Source organism: Myodes glareolus, chromosome 21 (assembly GCF_982192425.1).
Source record: "Myodes glareolus chromosome 21, mMyoGla1.1, whole genome shotgun sequence".
NCBI classification, from domain to species: Eukaryota; Metazoa; Chordata; class Mammalia; order Rodentia; family Cricetidae; genus Myodes; species Myodes glareolus.
In genome coordinates this window covers 7,877,823-7,897,846 of record NC_142046.1, presented here as the reverse complement: position 1 = coordinate 7,897,846, position 20,024 = coordinate 7,877,823, and the positions used below count along the sequence as shown (strand labels likewise).

At 39.1% G+C, this 20,024-nt stretch overlaps 1 protein-coding gene across 1 annotated transcript in view; it reads left to right on the top strand.

The window, feature by feature from the left end:
• Positions 1-17,120, top strand: part of Ppp6c (protein phosphatase 6 catalytic subunit) — a 28,373-nt gene extending 11,253 nt beyond the window's left edge. Inside the window, exons 2-7 of the mRNA XM_087899669.1 lie at positions 2,267-2,362; positions 3,836-3,901; positions 5,532-5,673; positions 12,072-12,151; positions 12,308-12,517; positions 14,448-17,120. Coding sequence (XP_087755795.1) covers positions 2,267-2,362; positions 3,836-3,901; positions 5,532-5,673; positions 12,072-12,151; positions 12,308-12,517; positions 14,448-14,696 — 843 coding nt within the window. The 3' untranslated portion in view covers positions 14,697-17,120. The remainder of the gene's footprint in view (positions 1-2,266; positions 2,363-3,835; positions 3,902-5,531; positions 5,674-12,071; positions 12,152-12,307; positions 12,518-14,447) is intronic.
• The last annotated feature ends 2,904 nt before the right edge of the window (positions 17,121-20,024 follow it).

Below are 20,024 nucleotides of genomic sequence, written 5' to 3'. Positions count from 1 at the left end.
CTCATTAAATAAATAAAATGATTAAATGAGATCAGGGGAAGGGAGGGTATGTACCCTTCTGCAGCTCCAGAAATGAGTTCTGCTGTCCTGCAGGTTCTTTAATTTCCAGAGTGGGGAGGAGAATCATGGCAATTAAAGCTACCTTATAATAATGTAAAGCTACAGTAGCAACCAAATGTAGGAACTTGGTGGAATTTGATGGTCTTTCTTTTGCAAGCTCAGCAAGTCCCTGTAATAAGATAAGTACTGCTGTCTGATCCACAGAGGAACAAGTTAGCAATGACTGTAGATCCGTTCTGTTGTTTTGTTTTGGTTTGGTTTGGTTTTTTGCATTAATCTCATTTTTGAGTATCCTGTCAGCTTTATCTGTGAGGCTATACTCCAAGAATTCTCTGCAGCCTAAGTCTTTGCCTCCAGCATCTTCTCTGACTCTACAGGGAACCCTGCAAGCCAGTCAAGTGAATAATGGTCCACTACAGTCCCTCTGTTCCTGGGAGCCCAGCAACCACACCACCCACATCTAGCCCCTTGCTTGCTTGCTTGCTTTTTTCTTTGGGGGGAGGGTGTGTTTTTGTTTGTTTTGAGACAGGTTCTCGCTACATGGTTGTAGTAGTGTGAATATAATTGGCTCCCATAAGTTCATGGAGAGTGACACTATTAGGAAATGTGACTTTGTTAGAGCAAATACGGTCTTGTTAGAGGACACTGTGGGGGCGAACTTTGAGGGTCCCTATGCTCAGAATACTGCCCAGTGTCTCATTTGATTTCCTGTTGCCTCAAAATGTAGGACTCTTAGCTGCTCCAGCACCATGTCTGCCTGCCATGCTCTCCAACATGATGATAATGGACTTAATCTCTGAAACTGTAATCAAACCACCCCAATTAAATGTTTTCTTTATAAGAGTTGCTGTGGTCATAATGTCTCATGACAGCAGTAAACACCTTAACTAAGGCAGTGGTCTTGGCGGCCAGGAACTCTTTGTATAGACCGACTGTCTTGGCTGGAACTTAAAGAGATCCTTCTGCCTCTGCCCCTGGAATGCTGAAATTAAAGGTGTGTGCTACCACACCTGACTTTTTTTCTAATTACATTTAGTTAATGTGTTATATGTCCCAACACTCAGATGTTGGGACAGCTCACCCATGCACTTATTAATTAACAAGGTCAGCTCTACTGTGCTGCCCAGGCAAGGTGCTGGGTCAGCTCACTTACCTGCCACAGATGGAGGGGAACAAGGTGGGGAGGGCATCTTTCCCTCATCCATGCCACCTTGTGGCAGACAAGGGGGACAAAACCAACTCTCCCATTCTCATGCCCTCAGGACAGCTCACGTACAAACCCTTGTGAACAAGGTCAGCTTGATTGTGCTGCCCAGGCAAGTGCAGGACCCAGTCTCCTGAGCGCTGCAGCCAGTGAGGAGCGGGGCCAATTTTCTGCAATGCTATCCTCTCAGCCCAGTAGTAACAGGAGTCATGTATGTAAACATAGACTGGCTGTGTACCCAGGCCTTGGCCCAGGTAGTAAGCAGGCCACTCACACTAGCTTGGTCCTGACCACCTTCACCTCTTCAAATCTGCCTCTCCCCCCTCCCTCCGCCATATATTTCCTCCTCGCTGTCAGGGGCAGGCAGGTGCATGGGTCTTTTTCCACTCAATGCCCCCCTTTTCTCTCTTTGTTCTGAGACAGGGTTCCTCTATGCAGCAGTCCTAACTGTCCTGGAACTCGCTCTGCAGACCAGGCTGGCCTCACACTCACAGACATCTGCCTGCCTCTGCCTCCCAAGTGCTGGGATTAAAGACTGTGCCACCACCGCCCCACTCTCCTACTCAGGTCTTAATGGTGCTGTACCAGATCTTGTTTTCTCCTCAGGCATGTGTTTTTATCTGATAATTTTTTTAAAAATCTCTTTATTACTGATTGAATGTATGATACAATTTTCTTACCTATCAAAGAAAGGACTTGGGGTTGGGAGAGCTGGAAAGTTGGCTCTGTGGTTAACAGTAAGTACTTGTTTTGCTCTTGTAGAGGACCTGGGTTTAGCTCCCAGCACATATATTAACTCAAGTTAACTCCAGCTTCAGGGGACCTGAGGCCTTCTTTGGCATGCAAGTGGTACATGCAGGCAAAATAATCATGCATATAAAATATTTTTTAAAGGAGAGGCTTAGTTTCTCTAAATATTAGTCTTTGTAATTTTTTTTGTATTTAATCCTTAGTTTTAATATTGTCGTGAAAGTTGACATTTTCTTCCCTCTTTCCTTTCAGCGGCTGTGTGACTACGTTTGCGATCTGCTCTTGGAAGAGTCGAATGTTCAGCCAGTGTCAACACCAGTAACAGTGTGTGGGGACATACACGGACAGGTAATTTTCACAAGGAAGTTTTAGGGTTTGTAGAGTCAGTGATCCATTTGTTTCTAACTTGTGCTGCAAAATAAAACACACCCAACTGGTGATTAGGTGGTGTTGGTCCTCATGCCATGCCTGGTTCCAGGTTCACTGTACTGACAAATAAAAGCAGTAGTCAAATATCTCACGAACTTTGAATTCTACTTGTAAAGTGTAATGCACTGCTGTGTTGTTGTGTGTAGGGTGTTCCATGATGGTGAAAGATGCAAAATATAAGAATAGGTGCTCATAGAAATTATAGTTAACAAGAGATGCTTTGATCTTGTTCATTCATCAATGTCTTATTAGAATCTGCTCATTTCTTTAGTAAGAATGAGAATAGCAAAAGTTCAGAAAAGCAAATTGTTGCAAGATTTTATAGCAAGTCACTGATAGAATGAGATGAAAAATATTTAGTCCATTTCTTTGATGGGACTGTAGGACCTCGAATACCTGCTGACTTTTATTTTTTTCATATTTTTAATTTTATTTATTATTTTTAAGTATGTGTGTTGTGTAATATGCATGTGTGAGGCGCCCATAGAAGCCAGAGGAGTTGAATCCCCTAGAGTTTGAATTGCAGGTGGTAATGAGCTAATTACTGGATAAGTACCAGTAATTAAACACTGGTCCTCAGGAAGAACGGTATATGCTCTTAGCCACTGAGCCATTTCTTCAGCCCCTATCTGCTTGCTTTTGTTTATAAGAATTCCAAAGCACTGACTAGAGGATACAACTTAGCATTAGACCCTACTGTTAGTGTTCTGTCTCTGTGCTGTGTTTACCTGACCTTGTAGAAGTTTGTCACTGGGAACTAAAAGCTAAAAAGCTAGTTCATAGCCTGCTGTGTACATCCAGTGTGGTTGGGACTGTAGAACCTGGAAAGTGCTGTGAAGAATCGCTCTACCACACAGCTGACTAACTGCAAGTTCTCTCCCTGATGTCATGGTATATAGGAACAGAAATGTATCTAAATTGGCCCTAAATAGAGGCTGCTTCATAAATAAAAACCATTTTGACTACTTACAAAGCCATTTTCTTTTTGCTTTTTCAAGCAGTTTTCTGGATGATGAGGTTATAATAAGCCTGACATCTGTAATGCCAGCTCCTAAATAGAAGCCTCATGATCTTTGATCTGTTAGCAGTCTGTAGAGTAAACTTTAGAGAATGGATTTCTTAAGTTTCCTTGTAACTTGCCTCACCGATATAATTGACATTTGCATTTTGTTACACAAAGAAGGTTAATATAAGCAGTACCTTAGCTTATGTGTATTTTTTTTTCAAGGCCTTTTAAGGTTTGGGAATTAAATCATGGCAGTTTTACCAATACTTTATTTCTTCTTACAAATGTAAATATTTGAAGTCTGTTTCTTCACATGTCACATTCACAATTTATCTTAACTTTTTCACAGGAATTTATAATCAGCATATATTGCTTTTCTTTTACAGTTCTATGATCTTTGTGAACTGTTCAGAACTGGAGGTCAGGTTCCTGACACAAACTATATATTTATGGTATGTAAACACTAGTGATATCAAGTGCTTATTCAAAATCAAAAGGCTCTGGCTTACTTTACGTAAATTCTATAATAATTGCTATTTAAATGTATGAAAAGGTGAGTCTTCTCTATATTTTGTCATGTCTTCTACTTAAATATAATTGCTATATTTGTAAACTTACTGTACAAATAGGACTGAGTTATGCCTACCAGTAATGGCAGGAGGACCACATAGAACCCCTGGTTTATACTGTGGATGGGTGAATACACAAAGGTATAGTTTGGTATACTTTTTTCTAATATACACTTGTTATTATGGTGGATTTTTTTTTACTCTGCTTTTTTAATATAATGTTGAAATTTTCTGAATTTGTGTGTGTGTGTGTGTGTGTGTGTGTGTGTGTGTGTGTGGCACATGCACATGTTTGTGTATGTACATGCCATTAAACAGCCTTGGCTGTTGTTCATTACTTAGGTGTCATCTACCTGTACTTGAAACAAAGTCTCTCATTACTCTGGAACTCCCTAAGTAGGCTAGGCTGGCTCTCCAGAAGTCCCCAGGTTCTGCCTGCCTTTGCCTCTTCAGTACTGGTTGCCAGCACATAGCACCATGTTTTTATGTGGATTCTGGGGATTGAATTTAGGTAGAGGCTCATACCTGGAAGGCAGGTACTTTTTCCACTAAGCTATCTTCCCAGCCTGTTGATAGAAATTTTTTGAAGATTGATTTATCTTACTGTTATGTGTATGAGTGTTTTGCTTGAATGTGTGTCTGCACCACATGTATACCTTCTGCCTGTAGAGGTCAGAGGAGGGTATTGGGTCCTATGAAACATGAGTTACAGATGGTTGTGAACCACTATTTGGGTGCTAGGAATCGAACTTGGGCCCTTTGCAAGAACGAATGTCATTGCAAAGTTCCCTGTCACCTTTCTAATTATTAGTAGTATTTTAAGTTTTTTAATCTATTATTATTTTTTAATGTGTATGGATGTTTTGTCTGCCATTTATGTCTATATACCCCATGCATGCTTTGTTTTCTTGGAGGCCAGAAGAGGGTGTCAGATACTCTGGAACTGGAGTTAAACAAATGATTATTAGCTACTGTATGGGTACTGGGAGTAAAACTTGGGTCCTCTGGGAAAACCACAGATGGCACGTCTCCAGCTGTGTATTGCTATTTTGTAAAGCTATTTCCTGAACAGTGGTGCGGTATTGTCCCAAGTGTAAATAGTATTTCATACTTGTAAGGTTGGGAGGGGGCAGTTCGGGTTTTTTCTTTTCTTTTTTATGAGGGGATCTCACCACATTGTCCTGGCTGACCTGAAGCTTTCTAGGTAGACTAGGCTTTCTCTCCACTTTATTGCCTTGAGAACAGAGGCATTCATTGAACCAGAAACCCTCTGGATTTCAGTAGGTTTCATCAAGACCTCACCTGTCTCAGTCCGCAGTGCTTGCGTGTGGCCATCTTTTTATATGTGTACTAGGGACTCGAAGCCCCTCATGCTTCTAGAGAAACAGTTCCTGTTTCTAAATAATTTTTAAGAAATTATTTTTTTAAAAACAATGTGCAGCTCCTTGTTATTGTTTCTTTTGGGCTCTTACAGCTATTGAATGGTTTGTAACTGTAAACTTTTACTTTACAGGGTGATTTTGTAGACAGAGGTTACTATAGTTTGGAGACCTTCACTTATCTTCTTGCACTAAAGGCTAAATGGCCTGATCGTATTACACTTTTAAGAGGAAATCATGAGAGTAGACAGATAACACAGGTGTATGGATTTTATGGTAAGACCTTCTTTTCTTTGATTCTAAGTAGTATTTTACTTTTGGGGGGGAAAAGTTGTACTTTGTTTTTGTTGTTGTTTTTGTCTTTTTTTTATTTTCTAGTTAACTCTGCGTTTCCCCAGTCAACTGGAAATCTTGCCATGTAGAAAAGACTGACTACTACTAAGGCTTTGGTGTACAGCTTTCTAAATCAGTGTGGAAAAAGATGTAATCTTACATTTCCCACTTTGGAATCACTTTGAGTGCTTGTTTAAAATGCAGATTGTGGGCCTGTGAGATGGGCCAGTGGCTAAAGGCTCTTGCTGCTAAGCCTGATAGCCAGAGTTCGTTTACCAGGGCCCACATGGTAAACATGGGCAGAGAGCACCTGCTCCTGAACAAGTGCTGAAGCATAACTCCCCAAAAGATTGTTTGCTTATTTTTAATTATGTCTAAATTTGTGGGGGGGGGGGGAAGCGGGGAAGAGGGAAGTTGTTGTTTCTGGAATTTTGATATAGGATTGCTGGAACTTGCTGTGTGACCCAGGCTGGCCTTGAACTCCTGTGGCAGTCTTCCTGCAAGCCTTGCTGTAGGAGGAGGGCCCACTTGTTCTTCCAGCTAGCTTAGCCCCAAAATAACCACACAGAAATCATATTAATTAAAATCACTGCTTGGCCCATTAGCTCTACCCTCTTATTGGCTAACTCTCACATCTTGATTTAATCCATTTCTATTAATCTGTATATCACCACGTGGCAGTGGCTTACTGGCAAAGATTTAGCATGTCTGACTCTGGTGGTGGCTCCATAACTTTTCTCTCTGACTCTGCCTCCTTTCTCCCAGCATGCCGTTTAGTTTTCCCCACCTAAGTTTTGCCCTATCAACAGGCCCAAAGCAGTTTCTTTATTCATTAACCAATGAAAGCAACACATAGCCAGAAGGATCTCGTACACCATTTTCCCTTTTCTGTTTAAACAAAAAGGAAGGCTTTAACTTTAACATAGCAAAGCTGCATATAACAAAACAGGTATCAAGCAAGAACTGCAGTTACAATGTTTATATCTCCTAATGAAAACTATAACTATAAATTCTTCAACTCCATCAAAGACTACAGAAGGATATAATATTACCTAAGTAAACCAGAAGTGTATTGTAAGCATCTTCCAAAACTCAAGAAATGACGGAGATATCTCCCTGCCTGGACAGTCACCCAAAGTTCTTCCGCACCATTGGGGCATCCATCTTTGGCCTACAGGCCCATAGTGTCCAGCAACTTTTCCATGAAGCAGGAAATTTTCAAAGACAGTTCTGCCTATATTGGCAGTTTGCCTGTCATTTTCTTCTGTATCCTGTAGAATGTCTCACAGACTCTTACATGAAGCAGGTACACCGAAGGATCATCTCACCTTTAGGCAAGTTCAGCCAGCAGTCATTTCTCTGTGGGTTCTGCAGGTCCATTTTTTACAGCATACCATGAAGCAGTCCAAGCAAGAGCAGTTTCTTGCCCAAATGGCTAACCAACTTCATAAGGAGTCTCTTTAATGCCCATCTTCCTCTTGAAGTAGCTTGATGCTGCCAGGAGCAGATGTGTCTCACTGTCATGAAAAGTCATAAGTTCTTAAACATTTTAAATGCCATATTCTGAAGGACTCTGAAAGATTTGAAGAATACCTAACTGAAATACATCTCTTTACATCTAGAAAATCTAACATAACTACAAACTTGATTATTATAGATGATTATCTATTAACCTATATTTCTTAATTACATATTACATTTTTTAAATGAACTACACAATCTCAGTACCTTAATCAAGAGCAGAAATATACATTTAACAAAATTGACCTTAAATATGTATCAGTAAACTAAGATTCATACCAGTGCAGTTTTGTAGGAGGTCCTTCTGTCTATATGTTGCTTTCATTGGTTAATAAACTGCCTTGGCCTGTTGATAGGGCAGAACTTAGGTAGGTGGAGGGACTGGACTGAATGATGGTAGAAAGAATGGCGGAGTTAGAGAGATGCTATGGAGCTGCCACCAGAGTACGACATGCTGGAACTTTAGCTGGTAAGCCATTGCCAAGTGGTGATACAAAGATTAATTAAAATGGGCTAAATTAAGATGTAAGAATTAGCCAGTAAGAAACTAGAGCTAATGGACCAAGCAATGATTTAATTAATACAGTTTCTTTGTAGTTATTCCAGGGCTAAGTAGCTGGGTGGCCAGGACAAACAAGCAGGCCCTCCTTGCAACACTTTGCCTCCTAAATGCTGGGGATAGGGGCCTGAGCACTCATATTGGATGAAACATTCCAGATAAGGCATATCTGAGTCATTTGTTTGATTATTTGAAACATCTCATTCTGTGGCTTGGTTGGCCTGAATTCATTGAGTGTTCCAAGTTAGCCTCAAAATTCAGTAACTCTCCTGAATCAGTCTCCCAACTGCTGGCTGAACATTTATTTACTTGCTTACCTATTAATAGACAGGGTTTCATTGTGCAACCTCCTGCCTTAGCCTCCCAAATTCTGGGATTATAGATCGCTGTCCCATGTTTGGTACAATCCAGTTTGTTTGTTTGTTTGTTTGTTTGTTTGACTCAGGGTCTCTTCACTTACCCTTGACTGTCCTGGAACTCAATGTATACCAAGCTGGCCTTCAACTCATCTGCCTCTGTCTCCTGAGCACTGAGATTAAAGGCCTGTGCCACCACATCCCCCTTATTTTTTTTTAAGAATATGGAAATAAACTTAAAATGTGTGTGTACCGTGGCATATGTGGAGGTCAGACAATTTATAGGAGTTGGTTTTTTTCTTCAACCATGTGGATTCTGGGGATTGAACTCAGGTCATCAGGCTTGGTGGCAACCTTGAGATTGCTACCCTAATCTTTATTTTATTTATAATTATATTTTTTAATTCTTTTTTACATAGTCTCTATACATCGCTGGCTGACCCAGAACTTTTTGTATCAAACACCTCAAAGTCCACCTTCCTGTTTCTCCCAAGTACCAAAATTGCCACCACATCTGGCTTTTACTTATTTTAAGACTTATTTTTATTTTATGAATATGAGTTTGCTGGCATGTATGTCTGTGTACAATGTGAGTAATGGGAACTGAATTCAGGTCCTTTGCTCTTATCTTAGGGTTTCTATTGCTGTAAAGGGACACCATGACCACAGCAACTTACAAAGAAAATGTTGGGGGAAGCCTGCTCATTCTTTCCCAGCCACTTAGACCCAAAATAGTCACTCAGAAACTATATTATTTGTAATACTGTTTGGCCGATACCTTAAGCATATTGGTAGCTAGCTCTTATATCCTAAACTAACCCATCTCCATTAATCTGTTCATCACCACAAGGTCGTGGCCCACTGGCAAAGTTTCAGCAGATTCCAGCAGAGACATCTGTCCCTGGCGGCTACATGGCGTCTCACTGGCTCTGCCTAGTTTCTCTCTTTCGGCCTGCCTTTACTCTGTTAAGCCATTGGTCAAAATCAGCTTCGCCTCCCACATCAGGATAAACATTTAATTGGGCTGATTTAACATTTTCAGAGGTTTAGTCCATTATCATTATGGCTTGACATGATAGTATGCATGGTATGGTGCTGGAGAAGGAGCTGAGATTCAATCCTACATCTTCACTCAACAGGAAGTAAACTGAGACAATGGGCATGGGTTGAGCATATATGAGACCCCCAAAGCCCACCGCCACAGTGACATTTTCTCCAACAAGGTCATTATCCACTCCAACAAAGCCACACCTCCTAATAGTGCCATTCCTTATGAGCTTTTGGGGTACGATTACATTGATACTACCACAGCTCTTAGCCACTGAGTCATCACTCCAACCTTCCAGTTGTTTTCAGCCTCCCAACATTTATTTTTAGTGTATTTCCATTATGAATGAGGTCATTTATAGAATTGCCACATATATTATCATCTTGACACTTAGAAAATTTGGTTTTTTTGCAGCATTTTAAATTTTAGACTTTTAGATTATGGATACTCAAAAATACGAGTCTAAGAGATACATGGTTTATGTGTGTAATTATAGTACATTCTTCGGTGTAGGGCAAAGAAACAAAAGGGGGGAGGGACGTGGGTTTAGAACTTGTTGCTCAGTATGCTTTGGCTGAAGAAAATGATAACAGTACCAAATTATGTTGTCTGAGGTTTCTGTCCTGCCCAGGTCCCGCAATCATTAACTCCCAAAGAAATCACACAGAGGTCTACATTAATCATAAACTGGCCCATTAGCTCAAGCTTCTTATTAACTCTTATAACTTACATTAACCCATTATTCTTATCTGTGTTAGCCACATGGCTCAGTACCTTTTTCAGTAGTGTAGTCACATCTTGCTTCTTCTGCGTCTGGATAGGACTGCAGAGGGAGCTTCTCTCTTCCCAGAATTCTCCTGTTCTCATTGACCCGCCTCTACTTCCTGTCTAGTTGTCCCACCTATACTTCCTGCCTAGCTTCTGGCCAATCAGCATTTATTTAAAACATAATTGACAGTATATAGACAATTGTACCGTACCAAAATTAGGTGTTGAATTTTCCCTTTCCCAGAAGTATGTTCACCTAGTAGTTTTTATAGTTTTATTTGACAACAAGATGAGTAACTACTCAGGAAAAAGATAATTTTATTTACCATGGGATTTACTATGGGAAAAAGATAATTTTATTTACCTTAGATAGCTATTAATCATATTGGTTGCTTCACACGGATAAACATACATTGGGGACCTGAATTTTAATTGCATTTATTTGTGTATGTGTGTGAGTGTGTGTGTATGCACATATGCTCATGTTCTCTCATGAATGTCTGTGAAAATATATGAAGCCAGGCTGTAATGACTCATGCCTTTAATCCTAGCACAGAGGAAGGTGGATCTCTGAGAGCAAATGTGCCTGTCTGCAGAGGTCATAGGAGTTAGTTCTTTCTCTGTTCCATGTGGGTCCTGGGGATCAAAATCAGATCATCAGGCCTAGAGGCAATGCCTGAACTGGTGAGCCATCTCCCTGACCCTTTTGAATCTAGCTCTGCCTGTGAGAATTTGAAGAGATGTCAGCATTTAGTTGCAGTTTTCCTTAGATCTCACAAAAAATAACTTTGCCCTGAGAAATGTTGGGATAAGAATTACTCATGCACCTATAATTAAGGGTCCTTTAACTTATTTGATTTGATTATCCTTCTATAATCAGGTAGTCATATTAAATGTTTTATAGAATTATTTGGCATTAACATAACTGACTAAAGCATTTGGTTTGGCATATGTGAAATCAATAATTTCTTTCCCAATGGTAACATTTTGGTTAATATTTCCAACTTCATTTTAGGGTCATTCCTGGAATGAAAAGGATTATAATTTCTTTAAGGGACATGGTTTTTAAAAATTTGCTTATATTTTATGTGTATGAATGTTTTGCTTGAATGTTGTATATGTACTCCATTTGTGCCTGGTGCCTGCAGAGGCCAGAAGAGAGTGTAAGATCCACTGACTGGAATTATAGATAGTTGTGAGCCAGGTGGCTGCTGAGAACTAAGGATCAAGTGCTCTTAACTACTGAGCCATCTCTCTAGTCCCATCTTATTTGTATGTATTTGTAGATGTACTATGGATTGAACTTGGGCTTTATACATGCAAGGTAAGCACATGCCTGTAGGCAGGTTTTTCCTTGGCCCACCAGCTGACAACATTTGATATGGAGATGCCGAGTGGTGGTGGCTCACGCCTTTAATCCCAGCACTCAGGAGGCAGAGGCAGGCAGATCTCTGTGAGTTTGAGGCCAGCCTGGTCTACAAGGGCTAGTTCCACAACAGGCTCCAAAGCTATGGCGAAACCCTGTCTCAAAAAGACAAAAAATAAATAAAAATAAAAATTGATACAGAGACTTATTATTAATTATTAAAACGTAACCTTAGCTTAGGCTTGTTTCTCACTAGTTCTTATAACTTAAATTAACCCGTAATATTAAACCTACATTCTTTTACATGACTCAGTTACCTTTAATCTGTTATAAAATACCATCCTGCTTCCTCTTCATCTGGCTGGTGACTCTACCTTTCTTTTTCCCAGCACTCTCCTTGTCTAGAAGTTCTGGCTATGCCTCCTGCCTAGCTGTTGACTATTTAGCTTTTTATTGTACCAATCACAGTGATACATCTTCACACAGTGTAAGGAAATATTCCACAAATCCTACCTCTAAGTTATATCTCAGTCTTCCTTAGAATATGTGTATTTTTAGATAGTAGACTTCTTTTGGTTCTATATGAAAAAAATCTTTTAGGAATATATATGCACCGTAATTTTTTGCTCTAGGTGAATTAAGGTGAATTTCTTTTGTAACAAAGGTTACTATAGGATTTGATACATTATTTCATTAATCAGAACATTTCTATTTTCTTCACAGATGAGTGCCAAACAAAATATGGAAATGCTAATGCTTGGAGATATTGTACCAAAGTTTTTGACATGCTCACAGTAGCAGCTGTAAGTTTATATGACTCTTCCTTAGAGCCTCAAGTATTTTTCTTCCTAATAACATTACATATTTTTATCAGTTGTAGCCATTTACTTGGTTTTTGTATTTATTGTTGAATTTAAATATGACTGAGTTTATTATCCCTTGTTACTCTTTTTTGCTAGTTAATAGATGAGCAAATTTTGTGTGTTCATGGCGGCTTATCTCCTGATATCAAAACACTGGATCAAATTCGAACCATTGAACGTAATCAGGAAATTCCTCACAAAGGAGCATTTTGTGACCTGGTGTGGTCAGATCCTGAAGATGTAGACACTTGGGCAATCAGTCCCAGAGGAGCAGGTTGGCTTTTTGGAGCAAAAGTCACAAATGAGGTAAAGCCAGCATTTTTGGAAAAGTAGTTCTTCGATTGATAAAAGAATAATGATGATCTCAGATATCAAACTTCGAGCCTAATTTAATAAAATTATTGTTGCTATATGTATCAGATTTCTACTGTAGTTGACTGAATTATGCTTCCTAAATGGTTCAGCAAGATTATATAGTGAAAGCACCTATTCCAGCAGTCTGCTTATTATTAAAATAATAGTTAAGTAACAGGATCACCAGAGCAAGATAGGCAACTTTTTGTTTGTTCATTTTAATGGCCAATCAAATATCCTGAAATATACATACATTCTGACAGTCTTCTAATCCCAGTTGATTTCACATTTTATTTTACTTACTTTTTGTTTAAATCATACTTTTAACCGTTTTGTTTTGAGACAGGGTCTATAGAGCTCACTATGTAGACCAGGCTGGTCTCAAACTCACAGAGATCTGCCTGTCTCTGCTTCCCCAGTTCTGGGATCAAAGGTGTGCACCACTCTGCATGGCATAGCCTTTACTTTTTATTCTGTGTCTTGCACCATGTGCATGAAGTGCCTGCAGAGGCCAGAAGAAGGTGTTAGATCCCCGGGATTGGAGTTACAGGCGGTTGTGAACTGCTGTTCTTCTTGAAACTCCCATCTTCTTGAAAAGCAAGCAGTGCCCTTAAACCATCTCTCCAGCCTGAATTCAGAATTTAAAGTAATATACATAAGCTAAGAAAATTCAGTATTGCTCCAAGGCACTTACTGAAACTCCATAACTAGATGGAAATAAGAACCATTAAGATGAATAATTAGACAGTAATAATATAAAAATAACTTCTTGTTTGCAACTTACAAAACACTATGATTACAGTCTTTGCTCTCTAATAATCTACAGTGCTGGCTGCAAGAATACAGCAATTTTAAAATTCAGAAACTATTTTTTATAAATCTTCAGGGCAAATAATTTGCAAATAAGATATACATAGAAATTCTGACATCTTTTGCTGCTCTTTTATGACTGCAGCTTTATCAAATTATGTACCTACGTGCATACATCAAAACAGCCATGAACAAATGTGGGCAAACACTTGTTCTGTTGAGATGTGTTCCAACATAATAGAGCCATAGAAGTAGGTGCTAGGGTCATTGGTTTATCCTCACTTCTGGAAGGACTTTACTGAGTCTGAATTCTTTACTCTTCAAGTTGCAAAAAAGAATAATCTCTTTGTGGCATACACTAAACCTTCACATAGTAAGACTGATAATAATTTTGTTATATAATTAAATAGAAAACCTTTACTTTGTATCTGGTGGTAATTATGTAATTTTTTGCCCTAGAAACTTTTTTTACTTGATATAGTTCTTAATAGGTGGCTTAGACTGGCCTCAAACTCCCGATTCTTCTAGCATCCTAGCGATTTTTGTGATGTTTACTTGCTTGCTTATTTTTTTGTGTGTGTGTGTGTGTGTGTGTGTGTGTGTGTGTGTGTGTGTGTGTGTGTGTTAGAAGGATGAGAAGAGGTCAAAGGACAACTTGTGGAAGTCAGTTCTCTCCTACTATGTGGGTTCTGGAATCAAATTCTGGTCACCAGCCAGGCCTGTTGATAAGCGTCTCTACCAACCTAGCCATTTATTATTACTATTGCTGTTTTAAAGATATGTTGTCTCTGTGTTGCAGAGATTGGTCTCAAACATGTGGACTCAAGTGGTCCTCCTATTCAGCCTTCCAAGTAACTGAGAATACAGGTGCTAATTACTATACCTGGCTTAGAAACTTCAAATTGTGGGTCATGTACTTCAGAATAGACTTGGGCCAAAGTGACAATGGAAATTTTTGGGGTGATTATAGAGTGGGACTTAGAATCATGATAACTTCAATAGTGATACTTGCTGCTTGGAATGGTTATTAAGCTGTTGGATGGAATACTCACAAAGCCTTTCTAAATTGCAGTTTGTTCATATCAACAACTTAAAACTCATCTGCAGAGCACATCAGCTTGTACATGAAGGCTATAAGTTTATGTTTGACGAGAAGCTGGTCACAGTGTGGTCTGCTCCTAACTACTGCTATCGCTGTGGAAACATCGCTTCCATCATGGTCTTCAAAGATGTCAATACGAGAGAACCAAAGTTATTCCGGGCAGTTCCAGATTCAGAGCGTGTTATTCCTCCCAGAACCACGACGCCGTATTTCCTCTGAGGCCATTGCCATCCTGCTGGCCCAGTTTATACCCTCTTTTACCCCAACTTTCTTGTACCCTCTACAATATACTTATTATTGAGCACTTTGCTGCTGAAATGCTGCCTCTTGCCTTTTTTTTTAAATTATCTAAATTTATTATTTGTTATGGTGTCGATAGCAATGTTTTTCTATCAGTTTTGTCACTCTTCCCATCCCCACCTTGGACTTGTTTGAGAAAACTTGAGAAATGTCTTAATACTCACAGTGCTGCATGTAGCTCTTGCTTATTTACTGTTCTGGGGAAACAGGAAGCATTTCCTCTTTTAAAAAGCCCACTGACAATTACATGGGAATCCTCATTTGTATCAGCCAGCCTTCTGCTTTTGTTTGGTAGGGTTAAGAAATTTCAGCAGCAAAGTTGTCCAGTGGGCAGGATGGACTGCAGATGCCTGAGTCATGTCCCCTTGTCACAGCTGTAAATTTCACTGTCCGTTGTTGGATGATGATTTGATGTTTCAAAAGGGTATAAAATAAATTGGTCTAAAGGGCTGCCCTCCTTGTTGTGTTTTTAAATTTTAGTTTAAAACTGCTACAGCTTATAACTTTGTACATTAAGATAATTGTACTGATCTTTTTTCAGATTTCTTGTATTTTTTAATAAAGTAATCTTAAAACCCCGATAGGTTAAGTGTTAGAAATTTTAAACAACTGACATTGTTAGCTGAAGGTTACTTTTCTTTTTCTTTCTTCTTTTCTTTTTCCTTGTTTTCCTAAGAGTTTTTGAACCTTTGGTTATTGAATCTAAAATTTCAATTGAAATTCAATATTTATTTTTTTAAAATACCACTAAATTGTGCCTAAAGAACATAACTGCCATAGTAACATTTTGATTTCTATCCTCTCTAGTAATAGAAAACATTTAATAGTTGTAGCGCTGATGTGTAGATTTGACGCCAGTTGAGTAGAATGTATTCAATCCAGTTTACACTGTCCTGAGTATCATCAAGTAAATGAGTACTTTTCAATAGCAAGCATTCTCTCGCTGTAACCTTTGACCTTAATTTTTACAAAGTATTCAGTTTTTAACTGCAACTTTAAAGGCTGAAAAATCAGAACCCTTGTGTTTGTGAACTGTAATCTGAAGCAGATTATTTAAAGTGTGGGAAAAAACAGGCAGTTTGCTTGTGAAGGTCTGTTATGCCATATTTCAGCTTTGTGTGTGTAATTTGACTATCTAAAGGGTTGTGATGATCAGTTCTTGATATGTAATTGTCCACTTAATAAGGACAAGTATATCATTATCTCTTATGACTGTTGTCATAGATGATTTTGGGATGTACCATCTTGTGAAATTTTTGGTATCCCTTTATAGTGATAATTATTTTTTGTCATCCCAGGAAGTCCATGTGAAGCAATTGATTAAAGCACTTTAGCATCTGTTCAGGTAGTTTTAAAAAATAACTTTTCCCCTCCAGGATAAGAACTTCCAGGTTACCTAAAAATGCAATAAAAATCTTAATAGTCTAAGCTTCTTGGCAAATACTATTTCATCAGGGTTTCTTTTACTGAATGAGCACAATATTGTTTTGATTTTATTTGTTCCTAACCACCCAGCCCCTTGTACAGTTTTTAATTGTGTAGTTCTATGAAAGAAGTGACTGAGAAATTTGCTGCACACACTTGAACTAATGGTGGGTCAGTAGCTTTGTGTTACTTTCCTAACCCCAGTGTAATTCAGGTGGAAAGGTATTTTTATCTCACAGGAATATGTAGCTATGTATTTTATTAATTGTAAAACACTGGAATTAATGGTGCAGACAACTTGATGTGGTTTTTGAACAGCTCTCTGCAGTATTTCCTTGTTTGTGTTACCGTAAATTGTATTTAAGTGCTTGCCCTCCACTGCTTTTAAGTTGTACCAGTAAAATCAGTAACTCTCAGTCCACTCTTTCTGCTTCACACTCCTTAGCTTAGGTTGGTATTGTTTTCATTCTCCTTTAATGTGATTTATTTTCAAGTCACAGTGTATTGCTTTTGTTTGTCACTAGCTGGGCATGTGCCAATAATATTCTTCCATCCCTTAACTGCCATCTCTGTTTTGCCTGACTTTTCTTCAACTGAATAATGGCTTTGGGGCATGGAAAAAGTAGTTTTTCTATTAGACTTGTGAAGGAAAGAGAGAGTGAATGTATTGGACCTTGCAAGCCTGAAAAAGAATATTTGGATCCCTCTACTAAACAAGGGCTATGTATTTATTATTCAAAGTAATCATGTGATGAGAGATACTTGCAAGCCAGAGATCTGAAGTTGAGGGAATCTGCTGCTCCCTGTGTCTAGGCTGAATGTAAAATACCCTCTGTTGTATCAATGGGGCTAAGAACTATTTTTATTTGCCTGTGATATACTTGGTTTCTAATAAAGTGTCCTAGGCTCCAGTGAGAACTGTCTACTTTGAATTGCCACTTCCTCCCTTTCTTCATTTGGCTGATAGACTTGGCTAGCTTTCCATAAATCAATGCAAGAATCTCATTTCTTTAAATGTGTTCACTTGAGCGTGATCTTAAAAAGCCTCGATCAAGACTACATCTAATATGCAACCTGTGTCAGCTCCTATTCCATCTGGATGTCTAGAACTGTCGGAAGATTTTGACATCTTAAACATTGAGTTGCTTTTGAAATAAGGTTCAAAATGTTCCTTGCATTTAAGATCTGTGTGTGTTTTCTCTGTAAACCCAGCTCCATGCCTGTACTGTGAAATCCTGCCATTGACAGAAGTAGAATCACTTTGTGTCAGCCTTCAGAAAATTGTGTACAGAGTTGAGATTTAACTGCAAGACTTCAGATTTTTAAATGTCTCTGTTTTTTAAATGCTGATGTTTGTAAAGCACCTCTAGTTCTTTGAATGAAAGGTGCTACATTCCCTCGGTGTCAATTAATAAAACAATTGTAGGAAGTTTATGAAAAATAATTTCATCTAATGCAGTCTATAGTGTTCCCTGAGAAGGTAGCATTTCATGTAATTTATGTTTTCAAAGAGATGCTTACTCTTTCACTTGGTTGTGTGACTGATAAACAGAAGTAACCTTCCCACCCCCACCCCCCACCCCCAACCCACATTTGCTTAGGAGGTATGTGTTCAGCTCCTTAAAAGCACTGTTTTTAACAACCTGGATTCTGTGCCTAACACCATGCTTCATGAGGTCCATCACAACTCTTTCAATTGTGTATTTATAGTGTAATGATAATGAAACATATGGTTTTTGGTTTCCAAAACCAAAACAAAACATTTGAAAAGTCCCCTAGAATTATGCAAGTTTCCTTCACCACATGAATATGTACCTTTCTTATGAGAATAAGTTTATGTCTAGATTACTAACATGGTTCTTTATTCAACAATGCATGACGTTTATACAAAAACATTTATTGCAGTATATGCCACTCTTGTGATTACCTAAAAATGGTTCTGAGCAGTTTATATAGAAATGGGAGTGGAATTTTTTTAATCTATAATCAAGCGTTTTAGATAAATGCTAACATGCCCTATTTTGCGCTACTGAAGAATGAACCCAGGACCTTATGCATGCTAGGTAAGCAGTCTACCAATGAGCTATATTTCTGGCCTGTACATGTCCTATTTTGTGATCTTTTTAATTTTTTGGGGTCCGGGGGCACTGGTTTTGAGACAGGTTCTCACCATGTTGACCACACTGGCCTTGTAGAGATCCACCTGGCTTTGCCTCCAAAGTGCTGAGATTAAAGACATACATCACCATGCCCAGCTTATATCTTGTGGTACTATTGGTATGGATGTATGTCTAAATTGCTCCTATCCCAGATAAGAGAATGGAATTGGAAAGGACAGGTAAGCTGTCAAGGTCTCAGGAAAACTGGAACTTGAACCCCCTGGAAGGCACTAAATAGTGACTGCTCAAGCCTTCTCTTTTAAGCACTATTGGGTTTTGCAACTTTTTCATCCTGAACAAATTAAATTCTCTGATCTTCCATTTCTTTTCTAAAAATATAGTGAAGCTGGTTATAATATTAAGAATAGTGCCCAGAAAATGACCAGTACTTGGCCCAAAGCTGCTATCTACTGGGGACTCAATCAAAAGCAGTGTGATTAAGAAGAGGAACTCGGGGTCAAACATGGCTACTAACTGTATAACTTTTTTAAGGAAAAGAATTTATTTGTTCTATGTATGTGATTTCTTTTGCCTGTGTTTATGTCTGCAGAGTTCGGAAGAGGGCATCAGACACCCTGGAATGGGTTGGGCATGGCTCGTTGGGTGAGGGCTTAGCCCAGGCCCTCTGCAAACAAGCGCTCTTAACCACAGCCACCAGTCCAGTCCTACAGTGTAGACTTTAGTACAAGGGATTTGGAGGAAGTGTCTGGTGTGGGCACACACACAATAATGGGCTGGGTAATGGAATATTCATGAGCCCAGAAGTCGAGATGCTAGAACTTGCACACAACATGAAGGTTACATTTAGGAAGACCCAACAATTAGCGCAGTTCTATTGACAGATTGTCTATGCTTCAGAGAGGCCAGTCGTGGAAAATGTTGGGTAGTAGGAAGAGGATTTTAGTAAGAATGTCATGAGTGATATTTCAAGATTACAGCAGGATCCCTTCACCCAAAACTCCTTGATTTCTTCTTGCTGAGTTAATAATTAAATAAAAAATAAAATTGAGATAATTGGTGACTGTGGCTCTAGAATTACGTCATTTAGGGGAAACAACAGACGTTTGATAATATTTTCTCTAGTCAAAGCGATTTTTAAAAATCCCATAATAGGGCTGGAGAGATGGCTTAGTAGTTAAGAGGACAAATTGCTCTCCAGAGAAGCGTAGGGTTCAATTTCCAGCACCCACATGGAAAATCACAATCTGCAACTTCCACCTCAGGGAGCCTACATTGGCACCAGACATGCGTGTTATGTACAAACATACATGGAGGCAAAGCACCAGTACACGTAAATACAACTTTAAAATTCCTATAACGCAATTATGGAGGAGAACATATTGGGGGGTCCTAGACTGCATCCTCAGCAGTGGGACAGCAAGGTAGCTCAATAGGTAAAGGTGTTTGCCACCAAGCCTAATGAGCAGAGTGTGGTCTCCAGGACCCACATGATGAAAGGAGGGAACGACTGACTCCCACAAGTTGACTTATGTCTCCACATGAATCACCTTCCCTCTTCCTCCATGTCCCCACATGAATCACCCTCCCTCTTCCTCCTTCCCTCTGCTTCCCTCTCTTTAAATGTAGTAAGAGCTCTTCAGTAATGCAAAAAATAAACTACTACTATATCTTACTGCATCCCATATTTCATAAGAGGAAAGCC